The 22,329-nt window shown below is 36.0% G+C and overlaps 1 protein-coding gene across 1 annotated transcript in view; it reads right to left on the reverse strand.

Moving 5' to 3' along the window:
• Positions 1–3,970: 3,970 nt before the first annotated feature.
• KNDC1 (kinase non-catalytic C-lobe domain containing 1) overlaps positions 3,971–22,329 on the reverse strand; it is a 66,589-nt gene continuing 48,230 nt past the window's right edge. The window contains exons 15-30 of the mRNA XM_074158976.1: positions 22,081–22,225; positions 20,408–20,499; positions 17,982–18,385; positions 13,430–13,523; positions 12,321–12,418; positions 11,810–12,021; positions 10,371–10,484; positions 9,834–9,981; positions 9,370–9,547; positions 7,781–7,998; positions 7,376–7,458; positions 5,986–6,136; positions 5,436–5,558; positions 5,274–5,333; positions 4,477–4,634; positions 3,971–4,202 (exon numbers count right to left, since the gene is read on the reverse strand). Of these exons, the coding sequence (XP_074015077.1) occupies positions 3,971–4,202; positions 4,477–4,634; positions 5,274–5,333; positions 5,436–5,558; positions 5,986–6,136; positions 7,376–7,458; positions 7,781–7,998; positions 9,370–9,547; positions 9,834–9,981; positions 10,371–10,484; positions 11,810–12,021; positions 12,321–12,418; positions 13,430–13,523; positions 17,982–18,385; positions 20,408–20,499; positions 22,081–22,225 (2,510 nt within the window). The remainder of the gene's footprint in view (positions 4,203–4,476; positions 4,635–5,273; positions 5,334–5,435; positions 5,559–5,985; positions 6,137–7,375; positions 7,459–7,780; positions 7,999–9,369; positions 9,548–9,833; positions 9,982–10,370; positions 10,485–11,809; positions 12,022–12,320; positions 12,419–13,429; positions 13,524–17,981; positions 18,386–20,407; positions 20,500–22,080; positions 22,226–22,329) is intronic.

Consider the following 22,329-nt stretch of genomic DNA (forward strand, 5'->3'; position numbering starts at 1 on the left):
ATGTATTTTAGAGAGTTATCAGAGTATGAAATCACAGTAAAAAACCCAATGGAATCTTCTACCACAAACTAGTCATTTATTGATACTTAAAATAGTCACAAGATCTCTTGGGAAAATACTTCTATGATGAAAACTGTAGTGGGGGCAGTTAAAATGACTATCTGAAAATTTTTTTACATTCACAGTATTCATATTTTTAATAACTAAGTGAAGACAAATATATTTATAGGTGAAGAATACCTGTTAGCAAGGCAAATCCCAAAAATGACCATTCAATTAAGCTTGATTTATGGGGCTTAAGTTTTCAAATACTGTTGAAATCTGCATTTCCAATGTTTTGAGACTCCTCCTAAAGCTCAACATGTATTTTAAAATAATTATTTATAAAGCATGTTTTGAAAAAGAAGATTTTCTGGGAAAAAATATTGGAAAAACTCTAAACAGAAAACAATACGTAATTTAAAGGCATATATGCTTTGAATTGTATTTGAGCAAGTATGAGGGAGAAAACCTGCACTCTATCCCTCATTGTAGTATCAAGGATTGAAACAATCAACCATATATTTAACACTGAAAAATTATTAGCTTTCCTCCTTTCAAACTGTAGTTTATTCATTTGTTCTTCAGAAACGTATTTCCTTAAATTTTAATCCTTTGCAAATCACATACAGTATTTGGAGAAGTTATAAGTCTCAGCAATGCTTATGAAACCAATCCAATACATAAAAGAAGAATGAAGGAAACCATAAAAGCAAAGTTTAGAAGCGGTTGAAATTTCCATGGTAAGAAATTTGTCAAAATCATGAATCAGTGTTGATTCATGAAATATCTTCCAGCTTCTTGGTCTGGGGTTCTACAGAATAGCTCATAGGATCCAATTCGACTCATCCCTGTTTCCTGGCAGGCTTCTGGAGATGTTGGAGCTGGAAACCTGCTTTAAAATGCAGCAAGTGTGACAAGGACACAGTTCCCAGCTCTCTACAGGAGGCCTGAAAACCCCAGGGATCCTGGGGACAGACACATGCAAAGGGACAGAGAAAGAACACCAATGCACAGAGCGACTGGAAAGGCTCCCAAGGGGCAGACTTCATTTCAGAAACTCTATGGGTCACTGTTTGAAAAATAAACAACATAAAAACAAGATGAGGGAAGCGTGGAAAAAAATGAAGAAGAACTAGGACAGCTGGTGGCAATTTTGGCTTAAAGAACAAACTCCATTTTTTCCCAAACATTCTAATTTGGTACTGGAATGGAAACATGGGGCCAGACTGCATAGTCCCTCATTTATGCAATATAATTACTGATGCCAATAATTTTTTGCCAACTACATACAACTGAACTTGTTTCTTTCACGTTTTGTCCTGTGTTTTCTTTTAAAGGAACATTTCCCACAAAGAGATAAAACTTTAGTCCAACCTTTCTGCTTGTTAGTCATAAATAAGCAGTACAGTTATATGCTAGACACAACCTCATTCTAAAAATCTGTGTCACATAAGATGTGCATACACCAGTGTTCACGGACAAAAGCAAACCAGTTTCTTTGTAAAAGAGTGGTTCCCCTCCCACCCCCCAATAGCTATTCACATTTTTGTTATTTCTGTTGTGAGGTGGTGTCTAAATAAAAAAAATCTTAAATATCTGATTGATGATAACACCCCCAAAGTAGTACCATAACTCAATACTATGCATTTATAGCAATAGAAGGTCTGATACCCTGCAGCATTATACTTCAGAGTATAATAAAAATCATTTTATTAAAATGATTATATTAAAAATCATGAAGATGATTTTTAAATTATTGTATAGCATCAGTTATTGTCATAGAATAAACATAATATTTTCTAGATGCAGTGGTTGCTTTGAATCCTGACAAAAACTATAAGAAATATATGAGCTAATTATCCCAAATGCAAAATATAAATAAGTAAATCCACAAAAGGAATTTCAACAGTCTGACTAGCAAATATATAAAATGAATTTATTAAGATAATGTGATTAGCAAGTTTTGTGGAGTTCTTTACATGAGTAAAGCTTATGCTACTTAAAATGTTGCCGTCTGTCTTCCAAAGGCAAGGCATGGCTTTAAGTGAATGGTAATTTTTAATTGAGACAAAACAAATAACTACTAATAAAAACAATTCTTTAAAATAAATGCATAAAGATTAAGTATGTGAAATGTATGTCTGAAGATGAGGTTATCATTAACACTCTCAAATCACTGTATAATATAAAGGTAGGAGGTAAAGATTAAATATGTTCACATTTGGCACTTCTTAGAGAAACAGCATCATATTTTATTTCCTTAAGGGAAAGTCAGAATACTACAATTAATGACACATTAAACCTACATTTGGTAAATAACAAAATAAATCATCTTAAAAGTAGAACAAATGCAATAAAACACTGTTGAGGACTGATTTCTCCAGTGTTTAAAATTAGTATTAGTATATTAGCATGAAAAAGTAATTGAGGTATTTAATGGAAAGTATGGACATTCCTTGTTTTTATTGAGACAGATGAGAAGGGGGTGGCCTGTGATGTATATATTGCTGTTATTGACAAAAGAAAAGGAGAAGCTTTCCTCTTAAACATTGAAAAAGCTACAATTTAACATGTGCACATGCATTTCTGTCAAATACGATAGTACAATTTGCAAAATACCAGAGATGTGCACATTCCCATTTCTTACATCATTATCCTTCTCCATCACTAAAACGTGCCAAGACAGTTCAGTTCACATCTGCTCTTCACATCTCTCAAAACATTTTCTTTTTCATTTTCTAAACACAGTTCTAGCAAAAAACTTTCAGGACAGAGCTCTTTTTAGCTGTTCCTTGCCCTTCCCTGCTTCTCCTCTATTATGACTATCGTTCCCTCTGGCAGAAATACTTCTAACTAATTTGTAGCCTTAACATTCTGGCATTGCATAAACCTGGGTAGTTCAACAAACTTTCTAGCAGCAGCAACACATTTCATTGCCATTTAGGAGCTCTTGTAAGTATAAGCTCTATAAATAGGTTAGCACCAAAGTTTTACAAGTTGCAGAGCCAAATTTCACGCTTTATTTCATCACACTTTATTTCGTTTTTTATTTAACGCTGCTGGAGTACTGCAGTCTACAAAAGCAACCTCAGGAGCAAAAGCCATAATCAAATGCGCACGCATACATACACAAATTGGCAAAGTGATTCTTGTGCCAAATACAGGAAAAAAAAAGGCAATTTCACATTTACTGTTTTCACAAGGCCATGAAGTCAGAAGCAGAGTAACAAATTGGTAATATTTAGATTCAGATCTTACCTTCATTTGGGAACAGGTTAGTTCGATGACATTAAAATTGAAACAAAAAAAGTTGCAGCGTGGCATTCCTTTCCTTCCTTAGTATACTTGAAGAAAAAGATGGCCAGTTACTTAAGTCATTTATAGTTTTCCTAATATGCAACATAAAAGTAAGACACACCAACAGTCAAAGGACAGCAGAGGATCTATGTCCCTGAATTATATGCACACTGTGACAGGATACAAGTGTAGTATGTTTATATAAAAATATATTCAACATTTCATGAACTATACTCTGAACTCTCTAGGCCAACTTTGCAACAGAAGCTGTATTTTTTGTATGCATTAATTTTAACTTATTTCCACAGTACTTTTTAGATATTTGTTTGTGGACCATTTTTTTTTTAATGCTAAAGAATGTGACAAAATTAATCATCCTTTTCATCTACACTTGCTCTTTACTTTCATCTTTATTTTTATTCTTTTGATCTATCATCCAGTTGCCAGGGATGCAAATCTCACTAGTCAGCATTTTATAATTCCATGTTAAGAAATATAATTATTTCAACTTGAGATAGTATTTTAAGTCACTTCACTTAAGTATTTGCTTGGGAATTAGTCCAGGAGATGAAGTCAACTTAATCCAGTTTTACAACTTACACTTGGAATAGAAAAGATGAAATGTAAAGAATTACTGAAATGTTGCCTTCATTCTGCGCAGGGTGTCCTGAATTTTTCGAGAATGTTTTTCTGTTGGTATCTGATGGAAGTTGGCACAGTTGTCAGCTGCCAAGGCAGAAATGTTTGCGTCTTTATAATGAGTTATTCTTTGTCTGAGGTAAGACTGCAGCTTGAAATCTGGTGTATATGTATAAGGATTCTCTTGAAATGCATGAACTTGGCTCACAACTTTTGCAATATTTCTTGAAAGAGAAAAAAAGATTAGTTTGTTTTGCTGATGATTAAGAAACAAACAAACAAACAAAAAAACCCCACAAAAACGCAAATACCAAACTAAAGGAAATTCAAAGGCATTGAGCATTCTCTTCTGTAGTATATGTCCCATTAGTTAGATGTCAGAATGACTGAAACTATTTAAACTGCAAACTGAAATGTTGCATTAGCTCTCATTACCCCATAAGACAATATTCTATTTTAAAAAGTTAGGTGACATACATACATAATTAAAATAATTACCGAAGTTTAGTCCACTTGTGCGCTCCATTTGTCATTGTGAATCCTCCAGTTTCAAGCTGTTGGACATGCATTGCCAAAACATGGGCTGATGGAATTGTTGGAAGTGTTTTGAATCTTTCTCCTTCCATCAAGCACAAACTGTCACTTTTTAAAAAAACCTAGTTTGAAAATGCAGAGATAAACCTCACATTAAGTATTGGGGGAGGTTTTACCAAGTTCTCCACTTCTCGTGTTTAGCACTATGTATTTATTTGTCATGAATTTTAACTTTTGGCATTGAAGTTGAAGACAACACTATGAATTAATCTGGTGGCAAACATTTTAAAGTACACAAATAAAAAAGTAACTTTAATCAAAAGACATATGTATCAAAATACATAATTTTAATTGTTCTAAGTCACAGCCGAAATTAAATTCTAGAACTTCACTCTACAATTTGAAATTGTATATATCAATAGGAGAATGCTTGTGATAAAATAAACATTTAAGATTTTTCAAGACTACAGCCACAAAACTCCTGCAGAAATCATCAGAAAAAGTGTATCTAATGTCCTAGCTTGCTTTGAAATTTCTTTCTTGATTTTTAGTCACACACAGGATACATTTTTGAGAAATACCGAGATGAAAATGAATGTAAACTCTTGGATTAAGAGTCAGAAGTCTTAAATTGTATTGTGAAGGAGATTTTAATTCAAAGTAATAATTACGGCTTTCATCCTGCAGAGGCACCCATTTAAGTAGATCTTGCATCTTCTCCAGCCTCAAAGAAGTATTACATTAAAGACTTTATACTATACCTCAACAGCCTTGAGTTCCTCCATTATTTCAGCTACTTTTGCAGGTAAAATTTTCCAGGCCTTACAATAAAACAAAATATATTTTTGGTTTTCACATTAATGTCCATATTGGAACAAGATTATGTTAAGCAAAATAGTTACAGAACAGAGTGCCAAACTTACTGGTAACTGTCGTACAATAAGATTTTCCAAGCCTGCTAGGATTTGCATCGCAGTAGCAAAATTTCTTTGTTCATAGCAGCATTTTGCTATAAGAAGAAATTTTGATAACAAGCTCACCTGCAGCTGAAAAAAAATTAAGATATACTATATATACAAAAAAATATACTAAGTATATATGGTAAATCTACATAATAAAATTAAATGAAGAAAGAAGACGTGTTTTATTTTTGTACTTGTTACCAAAATTGTTGACTGTTCTAACATTTCCCCCCCCAAGACAAAGGTGTCTCTTTTCTGGCACCAAGGTGTCCTTGTTAAAGTCTGACATTTGTTGTCCTCAGGCAACCCATTTCTTACATTCTGTTAGGTTTTGACACCTGCTACTACAAAACATCCAAGACTATCTTTGTGACAACAAACCAAATTGTTAACTGCCCACTCACAGGTGTGTGTCTGAATATTTCTTGCAGCTTTGCTACATTGCAACTCATATACAATAACAAATTAAGAACTGTTTCATAATTAATACTATGATAAAACAATGACGAACCTTAGCTGTGTGACACGTTACAATTTCAGCAGCAATCCAGGTGCTGATACTGTCTGCATATCTTAATAATTGTAGAAGGTACTGGTCTTGTATGCACTTTGACAGAAAGAGATTACAGACTTTAAGTGAAACTGTCTCAGTAGAAACAGCTCTATGGAGAAAATGAGAAAAAAAAAAGGTAAAAATAATTCATGCTGATTTTGGATTTTCAAAGAACATTCTGATTTGCGAAGATGCCAACTTCTAACTGTTTAAAATAATTTTGCTTGCAGTCTTGATTTTATAATCTTTCACAAAGTACACAGCAAGCTATATTACTTTTTCTTCATTATAATAACCAGATAATTATATGTGATTACAAGATAAGCATATGCAGTATACATTTCTGTACATAAAGACACCTTCACCACTTGTAACTGAACAAAACAAACCATCCAATCTGACACAAAACAGCAGCAAGAAATCCAAACTCATTAAAAACTGCAGCCACAGAAGAAATTGAGCCTGATGCCTCGTGGCACCACAGTTTCCAAAGCCTGAGCTTCAAACCAATATTTACCAGCTGATTTAGCCTCTGCCATTTAACAGCCTGTAAAAGATGAGCTGCTTCAGTTGTTCACTCGCTGTCCTTAAACAAAATAGTTACTACAGGTAGTGCAATTAACAAGTACAAATTAGAAGCTAGCTGAATTCACTGCAGATGTAAGAAGTAGACCATAAGCAAATATACTTAGGTCCACGTGGCTAGATGAAAACATTAATTACCATTGAGCAAGTAATGTAACTAGGTTGGTAACCACTCTATTCTTATGTATCTGTGGATGTTGATACTTCATCTACCTCACAGTACAAAAACATCGCGCAGAGAGGTTTTGGAGTCTCCACCCACATTCAGAACCCAACTGCACATGATCCCAGGCAACCTGCTCTAGCTGACCTTGTCCAAGGCAAGGTTGTTGGACTACACAATCTTGAGAGGTCTTTTCCAATCTCATCTCTTGTATGATGGTAATTGAGATTTTATATACATACACACATATTATCAAGTTGCTTGTTTCAGAAACTGTTACAATTTTTTTCTGACAAAAAGAAAACCTCCGAAGCAAGCCCACTAACACAAGTCTTCAGAAATATTTTGGCCTGACCCACTTTAGATTTCAAAGAAATCACCTTGCAAATGTGATCTACCACATATGCGTATGTGCATAGGTACATATACATACACATGTATAAAATCTCCTGAAATTCAAAAATTTATGTAAACAGACTATCTAGTCTGTCAAAATGATAACAAGTATTTAAAATGTTTCTCTCTTCCTGGATGTAGTAAAGATGTAACACAGTAAATTATTGTGCAACAACAGAAGGGCAGCTAAAATAAACTACTTACTTTTGGACAGCAACACATTTGTCTTTAACACCAAGTGCTCTTGAATTTAGAAAGTGTACTGGATGACATTTATGAAATACTTCCTAAACAAAAAGAGCAAGATATATCTGTTGTAAGATCTAGCAGTTCTTCTAAAATGCTCAGGGATAAAAATGACAGAGGCTCCCCCTGCCTCCCCACCGCCTTCTGCAAATTTATCAGAGGCATCACAGCCTAAGAATACAATTAGCCATTCTAAATTTTTCTGTAGAGATTTCAAGAGAAAAACAGATTATTTTAATTAAAAATCTCATTAAATAGTATGAAATAAGCTTGAAGCAGGGTTGGGAAATGGTAGAGAAAGGAGGCTGAGTATGAAGAAAATAGATATTATTTGTACTTCCAAGCACGCATAATCCTTTATACCTGTTGCAATAACGTCAGCTGACAACAAAGCTGTTGTGCGCTGTATTCTATTAAGAGATATGGTCCCACTTCATCTGCTTTAGCAACGGAGACTGGGAATTCTTCTGTGAAACTGTTATAGCATGGCTTTGGCAAAACTGATGAAATTGTGTGCAGTCGCTCTCTCTGACGTTGTGCGGTCAGTCCCATACCTTTGGAAAGTTTCCAGTTAAAGTTCTGTAGAAAAAAAAAAAGTAAAGATACAACTTCTCTAAAGCAAACATTATGTCTCCCCTTGATTTAACTTTCTGGAATGTTTTTTTAGAGAAACACCTTTGTGGATGCAAAACTTAAAGGCTAGCCCAGACACTAATGGGTTCATTCAACATTGCTATTTCAAGCTAATATAATAAGCAGAGTTGATGAGTCTGAGCAGGAGGCTACCAGACCTCAAGCAACAATCAAAAGTTCTCTGTATTCAAGCTTGCTGCCATAAAATAGTTTATATTCTAAAGTCGTATATTTTATGTTTTTTTTTTTTTTACTGTCTCTTACTATTTCTTGTAATCTTTTTTCTTAGAATCAAACAGCCCTTTCCAAAGAAATATTTATTTTTCCATTCTTTTCCTTTCTTCCATGTTCCAGTATAATCATGATGCAGTGACAATAAAAGAAGTCCATGTTTGCTCTATTCTCTATTGGTTGAATCTCCATTATACCCCATGGAATTCTGAACCTTTATAAAGAGGCTGATTCAAGTTGCACATTATTGATACATTTGACTTCCACATGTCATTTTGGTCACTCTGTAGAGAGATCTTTTTTTAGGAAAAGCCTACAGTATGCTCCAGCTTCTAGAGTTACCTTTCACTAGCACACTACATGCATGAATCAGTGAATACAGACAAAAGTTCAGCCAAATTTTTGCTACAGGCTTTGAAGTTCTAGCAGGAAATGCCTGACTCCCCACTATTTTCCTATATTTATAGACTTACCAATATATATGCCTAATAAAAAGTACTAATGTTTGACAATGGGGAAAATGTTTCCTAGTAATGAGTCACATGCTAGCATCAAGGATGAAGAGTTCAACTCTCAAAATTTTGATTATCTGATCTATTATTACTGAAACAGCTGACAGGGTGCAATCAAGGCTTAAGATGACTTCCACAGTTACAGAACTGTTTAGGTTCTAGATACTTTCAAAAGAAAATTTAAAATTCAGGTACATAAATTTTACTAAATAGATCACAGAATGATATGGGGTTGGAAGGGACCTCTGGAGATCATATAGTCCAGCCCCCTGCCAGAGCAGGGTCACCCAGAACAGGTTGCACAGGAACGTGTCCAGGTGGGTTTGAATGTCTCCAGAGAAGGAGACTCCACCACCTCTCTGGGCAGCCTGTTCCAGGGCTCTGCAAACCTCAAAGTAAAGAAGTTCCTCCTCATGTTTAGATGGAACTTATGCTCAAGTTTGTGCCCATTGCCACTTGTCCTGTCTACACCCTGTCACCAGGATGTAGACCCTAAGTTGGATACTCTAGTTTTTGTCAGAAAATAATATATGGAAATGTGGTCTATATACTGCAGTGTGAAGAAAATACATCCCTTTCTGGAAACATCTTCTGAGAGCTTTTTACATAGAGAACGTAATGTTTTTCTGTCCTCCTCGCTGTCCTCTTCACATTTGTCCATGCTGGAGCACTGATGAGCAGTGTCACTTTTCCTGGCAGAAGTAACCTCAAGCAATGACAACAAGCGCTCACCGTAGCCATTTAATGGAGCAACCTGTAAATGCAAAGCAGGTTAACAGAATATCGAACTCAGTTTCCCATAAATTGTAAGCAAGACACAATATAGTTCTAAGATTCATGTCTGTCCAAAACCAGACATATTGAACATAGCCATCAAAGATAGTATTATTTTTCTTTTACTTTAATTGTAATTAGAACAGTTTTTTCTAGTAACAGTCTTACATATTTATATAATATAATATAATACAATACAATATAATATAATATACATAAATTGATTTTTTTTTTTTCTTAAAGCTTCTTATGAAATTCTGACTTACCTTGCAAGAAATAAATTCTTTTAGGGTACATAAAAGATCAGCATTTGTTGCAAAGTCTACACTGTAACAGTCTTCAATCCAAGCCTGCAGGATGTAGAAACTGCGGTTACATATTTTGGTAAGTGATGTGGAAGGATCCAAGCTTGCACTGGTGAGAAGAAAAAGGCACTTATTTCACCAAAATTGATATACAATTCCAATTTAAAAATAAGCGATTAAAAACCCACAAGTATTATTTGGTATTGACTGTACGACCTTAAATTCTTACACTTCATGTCTCTAGAATCCATGGCTCTATGGAAACAAAGTCGTAGTTGTACTTAGGACCCATCACTGACAACTCAGATTCAGAAGAAAAAAGAAGTAAGCACATTGTCAAACACAGCACTTGCTCTAGTTTCATTCTCGCTTGCGAAGAGAGTCTTACAAAACCACCAAAATTGAGTTTAAGTAGTTCTCTTCAGAAACAGCTATTTGCCATTGCGGGGTAGAAGTCAATTGTGCTTTGATAACATTTTTCACGTGAAATTACTTTACCTGGATAAAGTGCTGCTGATTCTATCAAGAAGAAACTGCAAAAATTCTTCTTGTGTGCAGAAATAGCGAAACGTGTAGAGAAACTGCTGTACATAACCTTCTAAAAATGCATTTCTGTGAAGCACAAGAAAAACAAGACAAGCAACAACAAAATTTCTTCTTGCACTAGAGTACAGCAACAGCAAAAAAAGTCCTCAAAATATCAAGAATTAATAAGGATTTTAAATTCTCAAGCTCTATATAAAACCTTGATTCCTTTTGATTTTAGTTTTACTCATCAAATATTGTGATTGCCAACACTGAAAACCATTTTTTAAAAAAAAAAGTTTCTCTTGCAATTTTGTGAGGAATCACTTTGACATTTCTATTATCAAAAGTTACATTCTAAATAGCATGGAAGAATGTATTTAATTTTCTTTTTTTCTATCATCGCGATGTTGTTTTAAAAGATTTTTATTATAATAGCAGCACAAAAAGTAGATACTCTAAGCAAGAATATATTTCCTGTAGTTCTAATTAGAGCAGTAGTTGCTTTAACAACAGAATATACCTATTATATACACATTAAAAATGAGTGCATTTTAAATTTTTTATCTATATACACACACTCTCAAGGTCTTAACACAGGTAAATTGTCCTGGTTTCCTGATGGCTTACAGCGAACCATGTAAGTTTGGGTTTGATGAATATGGAAGCTCTGATTCCAAAACAATTTGTTCACTTTGTGCAAAATATTAACTACCAGGATAAGTGGCAGTCAGGATAAGTAACTGGGTCTCAGAGACAGGATGAGCTGGGATAAGCAGCTGGAAGTTTTTCCCTCTGCAGCGGCACAAGTCTGATGGAGCCACTCAGGCAGTTTCCGTCCTTCATACTATTAAGGCTCAGGTACCTTAAACCAATGCTGCCCTCACTCGAGTTGAAGGTTCAAGGACATCTTTGTCCCTGTTTAAGCCGTAAAATAAGCCTGCATCTTGGTCAGTCCCAAGGACTGGCACAATAATCTGTAAAACAGAACCTATACGTTTTCACATCCAGACACTATTAATAAGAATTATCAAATTATATGTTCTGAAGAATTGTTATACTGTTGGCAGTAAAATAAAGATTGATTCCATGACAACTATCAGAGCAAAACCTCAAATAAGTAAAGGATAAAAAAAGTTTAAAGTTATTACTTTTTGTTTTATTATCAAACGCTTCAAGTTTTACTTAAAACCAAACATAGCAGTTTGGCTTATTTCTTAAAGTCTGTCCTTTGGCATTCCCATGCCCATTTCTGTAAATAAGTGTTCACAGAAGGAAGATTAAACTTGATCGAGAGAAGAGAATTGATGCAGTGTTGAGTAACTAGGAGTTATCATAGAGACTGTTTTTTCCTGAATTAGCAACTGTGCCTCAACCTGCTCCCAATTAAGGATGTGCAAAATATACTATACCTAGAATATAAATAAGCCATTAAACCAAGCGGTGTACCAGCTTGCAGAACTCTTATTCCATTTTGGTTATTACATTGGTGTTTCTCTGTGCAATAGTAAAGAAGCAACGATGACTCATCCATAGGTGCCACGTCCATGGTGTCAGCTCTCCCATTGTGAATGACTGTTGGCAGCACCCAGGATTCCACACCCCACTGCTCTGCATACATGATCTGCCCAAAGACACAAAGCCATGAAAAAATAAAGTGTAGGAAATGAAGATGAAAATTCACACAAAATGCAGTCAACTCAACTTAAAGCCAAATCACAGTTCATACAATTGCTTTTGATTACCCCTTTTAAAACAATACTAGTAGAAATTACCTTTATTTTATTAATTCTTTTAGATCCTACTTAATTTGGCACTTTGACACAAAACTTTTCATGTTTCATATACTGACTTGATCAGCCACTACACTGATGCGGTATTGAAATGACAAACGAAACATAAGCAAAATAAAGTCTGACTTGCCTGCACATATTTCTTCACCAGTTCAAGAAACTGTACTTTTGATTTCATCTCCTGTAGCTGTCCTCTCAGTTTGGGCAGCATAGATTTAGTTTCAGGACCTTTAGATTTAAAACACACAGCGTAAGAACACCAATGATTCTGATTTACAGAAAAAAAAAAAAATCCTTAAAAAAATGGGCCAAGGCCAATGGGATGAGGTTCAACAAGGCCAAGTGCCGGGTCCTGCCCTTGGGTCACACCAACCCCCTGCAGCGCTACAGGCTGGGGGCAGAGTGGCTGGAGCTGCCTGGCAGAAAAGGACCTGGGGGTGTTGGTCGACTGTGGGCTGAACGTGAGCCAGCAGTGTGCCCAGGTGGCCAAGAAGGCCAACAGCATCCTGGCCTGGATCAGGAACAGCATGGTGAGTAGGACTCAGGAGGCGATCGTCCCCCTGTACTGGGCACTGGTGGGGCCCCACCTTGAGTGTCCAGTTTTGGGCCCCTCACCACAAAAAAGACATTGAGGGGCTGGAGCAGGTCCAGAGAAGGGCAATGGAGCTGGTGAGGGGTCTGGAGAACAAGTCTTGTGAGGAGCGGCTGAGGGAGCTGGGGTTATTCAGCCTGAAGAAAAGGAGGCTGAGGGGAGACCTTCTCGCTCTCTACAACTCCCTGCAAGGAGGGTGGAGCCAGGGGGGGTCGGTCTCTTCTCCCAAGTCACAGGTGATAGGACAAGAGGAAATGCCCTCAAGTTGCCCCAGGGGAGGTTCAGATTGGAGATTGGGAAAAATTTTTGCACTGAAAGGGTTCTTAAGCCTTGGAATGGGCTGCCCAGGGAAGTGGTTGAGGCACCATCCCTGGAGGGATTCAAAAGATGGGTTGACATAGAGCTTAGTGAGATGGTTTAGTAATATGGTTTGTTTTTTTTTTTTTTGTGTGTGTGTGTGGTGGTGTGGGTGGTTTTTTTTTGGTTTGGTGTGGTGTTTTTTTGTTTTTTTTTTTTTTTTTTTTTTTTTAATCAGAGTTAGGTTGATGGTTGACTAGATGATCTTAAAGGTTCCTTCCAGCCTAGACAATTCTATGATTCTATGAAAATGCACCCATTTCATTACTGGGAAGTTGCTGTCATCTTACCTTTGCTGCTTTTTTCTTTCTGCAATAGTTTCTGGTAAAACTTTATGGTCTTTCTGTAATTTTTTGTCTCCATCATTAGCAATTGTTCTAGTTCCTATTTAAAGAGAAAAAGGATTCTAATCAGAATAGTATGTGCAAGGTTCTAGTAGGAAATTGGTTTAAAAGACAATTATTCTGTATGAAAAAACAACATCAAAACAGACAAGAACATGATATTAACCAGGAAAAACTACCTTTCACACCTGTGCTTACAGGCAAGTTTCAGCAGGCATCACCCGTCGCCAGAAAAGCATTCGTTATGCCACAACTCTGCAACTTAAGAACTGGAGTTGGTTTGTGTATGATGAGACCTCACTGAAGTCTGTCTGAATCCATTTATATAAATATGCTTTTAGTCATAATTGCACTTATCTGATTGTTTTCAAGAACATTTTTTAAAAGTTACACTCAGAAGTCATCCAGAATTAAAAGCGATGGGTTCTAAAATCAGTGCAGACCCCAGAAATGCTCTGACCTATAAGCAGCTGACTTTGCACCAAGAACTGAATGCTTGACTGAAAGCAATGGTTTCCAAACAAGTATAATTACATTATATTATACAACCAGGTCAGAAGGTAGACATGAGAGCTGCTCAATAAATAAAGGTCATATTAATTTTGAAGTTCAGCTTACATATATTTATGCATTTTATACAATTGAAAAAATACACTAAATTTCTATAAATATATAACTTAAGCAATAGATAGAAATGAAAGTATATTAGGCTTCTCACCATAATATCAAGTTTAATGTAAACATTTATATTTGTTTGCATATCAAAGGTTTCACTATTTTCCCAACCAATGAAAACGGGCCATCCAACTTGGGTTCAGCTTCTGATTTATTATGAAACAACAAAACGTGATGTGTGTTATGTTTATAAAAGTAGTGGCTTTTGCACTTGGGTCCTAAGTTAACTACCAGTGACCCAGTTAGATGAAACAGCATTTTAAATGGAGTAAGTTCACCGAACGCAGCAGATCGAACTCCCACAAGCAGAGTGATCAGAAAACACACAGCTCAGAGCTAGCATATCAAACAACAGATTGGTAAATAGGTTACCTTTAATGGGATGGACCTACTAGAAATTAATTTGAGTTTGAGAAAAACCTGTCACTGTTTTTCAGAAATGCTCAAAAGGCTTAACAACATAGTTCATTAGCAGCAAGTCACAAAAGCCCTGTGGATTTTTAAGACTTACCACTAAATAGGCATCATAGAGAATAGTGAAAGCACATTCTGAATTGGAAACTGCTTGCTTTTACTTAAAGGTTTGTTTTTGTTTCATCAATTAAAGTGAACCTAAGTTGATTAAGAGATTATGAACACAGAAATGGAATTGGAAAGAGTGGCCATTTTCTGATATTTGGAATCTGATGGACAGAAGTGGTTTGTCCCCTAAATAATTTCAGGTAAGTAGCAATTAAGTCAGTAGCAAATTCTCAGTCTATTCCATGACATTTTAGGTAGGTCTAGAATATAAACATTTTTGTTGAAGCTGTACATTCAATTGTTCTGCTCCCTCTGAAGTACATTTAATTTGCCAGGGCATTTTTCTGTAGACCATCCTTTACTCTAGGGAACAAAGTAATGATAGAGTGACATTGCTTACTTGGGAAAATTGCAAATTTCAATCTGTCCTCAAAGCGTAAGTTTTTTACATGCTGAAGGGTCGCTCCACCAAAGGATGCGGAATATTGGCAGAAGGGAAAGGAAAGGAGAAAATAAATGGGAAAGTGAAAATTGTGTCCAGAATATGTAAAACTTGCACTAGAAACCTCCTAGTCACAACTTGGTGCACCAAAGTTTGGTGGAGACTCTCACAAGTAACTTAGGAGATCTGGGGGATAACTGACACCCGGTGTGGGCAAAGGCTGAGGGTGAAGGCTTTGGGCTGCAAGAAACAGATGCCAGCTTATCAGACTATAGAAAACAAGCTTTTCTCGTTGTGAGGGCAGACGTAGACATTGCCCAGAGAAATGGCAGCCTTGGTAACTGCCTTCCCTTGTTGCTCTGCTGCAAGGACAGGTTTGGTTTGCCTGGATGTGCTCTGTATGAGGGTGCAAAATTAGCGGCTCCTGGACTAAAGGTGATGTGAGACAGGGGACATATACTTGCTCGCCTGAAAACTAACTTTTCTAAATTTAGATTAACTCTTTGCTAACTTTAAGAACCGCAATGAATTATCTGATAAGCACCTACACAGTAAAGCATTCATTATTTTTGTGACATTTGAAAGTTTTACCTTCATCCATAAGTATTTTAATTTTTTTTATGCTAGCTATTTCACATTCCTTCCAAACATAAGAGTATGTATTACCTTTTTTTTCTGAACCATAGTAGCTTGATTAATTCTATCATTCATCATGTAATAAATGTTTTACTTTTTGCATCTAATTAAAGCACAACTTATCTAAAGACGATATCCAACATGTTCCAGTAGAAAAATAGAACAGCTAATTATTTTTATGACAGAATATTTAATTTTGTCATAAATACATGTTCTGGCACTCAGAGGTACTCCAATTCCACATGTTTTCAAACCTACTTCCAGGTAAACAAAAAAAAAAATTAATCGCATTTAGTTTTAGAAGGTGGATAAAGAAACATTTGAATCATATGAATATTTTGATTGGAGAGATAAGTGTATTAATGAGATGTATATGTCTCCAAAACTGTAAGTTGTGTGGTTAGACTCTCCCCCAGTACTCAGTTCCGGTTGCAGACTAGACCTGAACCGACCAAGCAGACCTATCCCTATGAAAGGGTAGTGCCACTAAGTCAGGACAAATGTAGTCAAGCTCAAATGTCTAAATATCTTTAAATATTCACTCTTCGAAGTAGCAAGTCCTAAACACTGTTTTAGCATGCTTTACTGCAAAGCTATAGAATCAGCTCAATTTTACTGCTGGCTTTTAAAAAATCTGCCAGAGACCTGAGGCAAAAAGTAGGTTGCTATAATCCTTGCCAGACAATGAAGACTAGACTACAGCTAATCAAGGAGCTGGTTTCTGAAATAAAGCTGGTTAACAGATGACTTAAACAGGGAACGATAGGGTGGAGACAAACAGAAACCCTGCAAGAGAGGCAGAACTTCCCTCCAGCAACTCAACCAACCTTCCTGCTCAAAACAGCCACTGACAAGCCTTTCTTTGGACTTTGTACTCCTCCTGGGCTACATATGGGACACGCATTTTCTCCACTAGACTTTACAGTGTGAAGTTGGCTACTAGAATAATTAACTTTTTCGAACTTCTATTTTGGCAGAAAAGTCATGTTAATTTTCATATTGAGTCTATTTTATTTTCTCACTATTTTGGTTTAGACAGTGCATTATTCCTTTGAAACGTGCACAGCTCTTACTCATTGCTCACACATTAAGAGTGTTAATGCTTCATAAACGACAATAATTAATGACCACATTTATTTTCTAAATAACAAGCACTCGAACTATAACGCGTATAAACATGTGTATTATCAACTAAAACTAAAAATAAACTGGCTACCTGGAAACAAAAATGTCTAGACTGTGTTCTCAACTGTTCAGTTCTACTATGTCAAGCTCACTTAAAGCAACAAATTCAACTAAGTGCCCATAGGAAGGAAATCCACAAGAGCAGTGCAACTCCTGCTTCATCTTTATTAAACATATACTTGGCAGAATCAATAAGGATACACAAGCTAGACAACTAACCATTCTCAGGGACACAAAAGAGATTCCAGGTGTCCCTATACTAACAGGTCTTCCTCATTTACTTCCATTTTTCCATTCCCTTCCCATGAATCAGTTCCAACTATATAGATTTCTACAGTTTCATATATTATTATTACTCTGTGACTTTGCACTTGAAGTATTTGCAAAAATATTTACAAACTGAAGCTTGTTAGACACACAAATTAAAAATTAAGTGAATTTGATCAATATGATCTTTAAGGGAATGGAAGACCTTGCTAATTTAAAACAACCCACCTCCCTACCCATGCTCACTCCATACCCCCAGGATGCTTAAAAGGCACAAGGCTACACTCATTATGATGATTAGCCTTCTCCAAGAGAAGATGTGAGCAAGTAACTGCCATTCTGCTGGCAAATGTTGAGAAACTATCAGGGAATTCACCGTGACCGAGGAAAAGGGCTCAGAGCACATGACAGGGAGGACCTCTTGAGAGCCTGTGATACACACCAGCCATGGCCATTCTTAGCTCTGTTCTATAAGATTACCACCATAGGGCTGGCGCATACGGCAGATGGTACTTTTCTGGTCAACTTCAGGAAGAGAAGATGGGTTGTAATTCAGTGGTTATCAATTTCACGTCAGTGCTCTTTATTTTGGAATGCTACCCTTACCCTGATTTATTGATAAGACATCACAAATTCTGAGGATTTAAAAACACTTAAGAGTCAGTACTTAAAAGAAAGGGGATTTCAACTCACTATGACACAATAAATATTATCATACTTTTAACCAGCAAGTAAAGAGGTATCTTAATGATTTTAAATCAATGTACTTACCACTTTTTTAGCATCTATATTTTGGGACTCACTTGGTTTCTGCTCTCCAAGTTTTTTCATGTAACCATGAACTTCTGAATCAAAACATTCAGCTCCATAAAATGCGCTGCTCCAACCAGGACTACAGCCATGAAAGTCAGGTAGACTGGGAGACACAAGGTAGCTGTTTCCAGATATCTTTATCACGGTCTCTTCCTCTGGCTCTATATTTTCTTCTGCAAAGCCTGGACCAATACAACAGCCATTGCTTTGTAAACATTGTCCCTCTTTCTCTATAGGGATAGCATTCTGCAGCCTCAATTCCTTTTTGAAATTATCCAAAGGTGATTCATCAAAATCCATTTCAGCTAACGATGCATTTATCATAGGCTCCGCCTTCACACCAGAGGCTGCTTCCCCTTCTCCTAAAGAGGGTGCAGGGAGCAGGAAAGAAATAATGGTCATTTGCTGCCATGCATGCTTTGTTGAACTTAAACACTACACATACAAAATGCAGTTATGAGACTACCCATGCACTCTAACAATGGTGTTAGATGCTTATTTTGGCTCTGTGCTTTCTTTTTCTCAACTACACGTTGTAAAATGATGAAGGCTGAAGACATTTCAGAACTATTAAGCAATAGTTCAGCAATACATTTCTGAAAATTACAAAATATTTTCTCCGCACAGACAACACGCATTTAAACAAAGCATAGTACAGAAGCTTTCAAACAAAAGTTAAATGTCAGACCAGTGCATGCTTTAGTAAAAAAACTTAGCTCTTGAGGCTTTTTCCACCCATAAGTCTTGAAGTTTTTATTCCATACATGGAGGGCAAGAATACTTGATACAGCCAAAGGAGACATACATCTTAAATGTTCTACTCCTACAGGACTCACTCCCTTGAGCTATGATGGGACTTTTCTGCAGTTATAACAGCTACTACCAACCTTAAGGGACTGAGGCGACAGCCAAAGGTTGGTATGATACTGACAGGAGTTTTTACGCCTGGCAGAAGTCTCCCTTTTCACTTGAGCAACCCTCCAAGGCTTAGATATGCCACCTTGGAGTCAGAGAGACCTAAATAACTGGTGCAAAGAAATCACATACCCCATGGGACAGTCTGGCTCTACATTTGCAATAATTCTGAGCCAAAATGGAAAATTGTGACATAGAATGACAGCAGCCCAAGTGCAAACTTACAAATTTATGTTTTGCCATGAAAGTTAACAATGCAGAGGTAGGGGTATAAGCTGTTCTGTAAAGAACACACAGTTTCACTTTGCTCAAAACACAGAAGTAACCATGTTTCAATGCTGAAACTTGGCTGAACTATCTATGAACTAACTATGCAAAGAAATTAAATACGGACACAAGAGCAGCCAAATACAAATTGTCCATGCCTAGAAAGGGTAATGGTTTTGTTATTATAATGGGATTTACCAGTCCCAACTCAGTTTTGAGTTCAGTTACTGAGAGACAGAATATTATGTAAACTTTCAATCACAAAGCGTGCCAGGAAAAATGCAAACCCCTCACTGAATAAGTACATATAAGCAATCCACTAATATAACCTCAATGACTGCGCTGAAATGGTGTCCTATAACCAAGTTTGTGATCAAAAGGCAAAACTATCTTGATTAAGAAATCATTTGATTCACTGTTCATCTTGCTATCTATCTTTAAAAGGCACTTCAGAATAGGGAAGTGGACAAATTCCTGGGAGAGACATAAAGACTATTATTTTCCACCTGTTTGTGAAAACCCTTTTGATGAATAGTTAAAAATGACCATTCAAATCCAAAAGCAATTAGTTTCTAGATTTCTGTACAATTCTCTTCCTCAGAATTTGTAAACAACTACTGACAATACCATTTTTAAATTTTAATGCATTTTTATTTATTTTACTGCCTAGTTTTGTTTTAATTCTGATAAGTGAACAACCAGATCTGTTGCACAGCCATCCCTCAGTCCATCCTCAATTTCTTCAGTAACACCTAAGGAGTCGTAAACATTTTCTAAAGCTCTTCTCTCTGCCTAGCTAAGCTTGTTACGTCGTGTGGAGCTGACTCAGTATGACTCTCCCCCTTCCCTCTCCCTACTTTAAAGCACACCACTAGAACATCTACTGGATGAACAAAAACAAACCACACGTAGCAGTTAGGATTTAGGGAGTTTTTCAACAGACACATCTGTGTAAATAAAAGCAAGTAAAAGTAAATGAAATAGGCATCCCAGCTCAATGACATCTGTTCATATGTAAGCTTCATATAAAAGACAACAGGTCCCCAAGGCTTTGACAATGTTCAGATTGACTGATAACATTTGTAAGTGTTACGGTGAGTGTTCTCCTGAAGATATACTCAACCTGCTAATCTCTCAAAACTTGTGTCACTATTAGATTCCTACCATACACAAAGATCTAGAAATATGAAGTCCTTTCTCACCCTCTCTCTGATCACTGCTTGCCAAAAAGCCATCAGATTTCTTCAGATCTTGCAATACATTTCCACACTTTGAATCATCTGCCTCAGTTATACTGAAAATACAAGAAGATTAGGAAAAATTAATGTTTCATATACTTTTATGTTTACATCAGTAAAATGAGATCTTACAAATAACTCTACTGTGTATGTGAAGGGATAGAATTTATCTGTCTCCTGAAATTTGCATGTTCAGTTTCAGTTGTTAAAATGAAAAGAAAAAAATATTCAAAGGGATATTAAAGCACACTGAGTAAGATATAGAGATTTTTCTTTACAGCATTTGACAAAATTGCAACAGAAGTATCAGAACACATAGAAACAGAAGGTGTAACTCCAGGCATAACTTAGTCTGCAAATTACTGTAATGGGTTTTTCACTCAGGATTCAACCTCTGGATAACAGTCTGACTCTAAGTCATCCCTAATAAGAATAACCATAATCTTAAATTAAAGAAGGTAACAATTAAGAACTGCTATATTCTTTGTCTAAAGAATATAAAGTAAGAAGTGCGTCAGAGATATTCTCAGCCAGTTCTTGCGTGTGATCTAAAAGCTAGACCTGCATTTTTATACTGGATAATAAATTATAATTTCCTTTTCCCTCTCGCTTTCAAAAACTTCACTTTTTAACAAAAGTGCATATAAAGGATGACCTCTTCATATATGTCAGTAATTCAGCTGGAACAGCTCAAGTTTCTACTACCATAACATTCAACTTTGGGGATTTAAGAGCCTAACCTTCAACCAGTTTTCAATGGCTCCTTAAAAATCCCAGCCCAAATGGGAAATAGGCCAGCATGTCAGGTTCTGGTGTCTGGAGGTCATAGTCTATTCTCTCTGAAACTTGCTGTAGGGATTACACATCTTTTAACACTGAAGTTTTTCTAGTCTGTATCTACCAAGATCCTTTGTCAAAACTTCCAATTTGTACTTTCAGACCATGAGTGAAAAAAAACCCAAATCATATATAACTTCCACATATAAACTGATTACTGTTTACAATAGCCTTCACTAGGAGCTTTTATAAGTATGCTACATTTGGAGGCTGCAATAAAACAAGAATGGCTTTTATTAATTTTTCAGATAGATATGTCATTGAAGTTGAAATAGTAAAAATGAGAAATACATTAAGCTGGTGTTTTCTCACTTAACAGGCTACTTACAAAAGACTGTCAGGAGGAACACCAAGTCAAACTAAACCAGTTATGTAAAACATTTCTAGCAAAGCTAAACTAATCTCCTTGTTCTTGGGTGTGAATAGAATAACAGGATGTATAAAGTATTAAACAGAATAAGCAAACTGAACAGTTAGAACAATATATTTCACTTCTGATTAAACAGCCTCTTTTAACAAGACTACAAAGCTCTCCATCAATGGTTGAAAACATTACTGATCAGAATTAGGTTTCCATTATTAAGCTATCCTAAGATGGGGTTACAGACATCAGAAAATGCTAAGCCATTAAACACTATTTGCTATGGGGAAAGCCATGAAGTATCTAATAGACCATGAAATTAACAGTTGGCAGGAAACAAGCAAGGATACCTTAAGAGAAGCAGCATATCCTTTCCTCCTTCTAGGAAGTAGGAAGAAAAGCATTAAATTGAACTGTAAGAAAGAAAAATCGCACCTACCATAAACGTGAAGGTCTTTCTCCATTTACTACCTGATAGAGATTCTCCAGTAATTTTTCATCCCAGTAGAGGTCACAAAACTTCTCACAAATTTTATCAGAGAACATACCAAACTTAATTTCCTTTAAGTTTAAAATGAAGTTACCTTGTTTAAAAAAAGAAGAAAAGAAACAAAAGGAGAGAGGAAAAAGGACATTAATAACAATATTCTTACACATCAATGATAATAATATAAAGGAAAAAAATGTA

The sequence above is a fragment of the Numenius arquata genome, chromosome 15 (assembly GCF_964106895.1).
Source record: "Numenius arquata chromosome 15, bNumArq3.hap1.1, whole genome shotgun sequence".
Lineage (NCBI taxonomy): Eukaryota > Metazoa > Chordata > Aves > Charadriiformes > Scolopacidae > Numenius > Numenius arquata.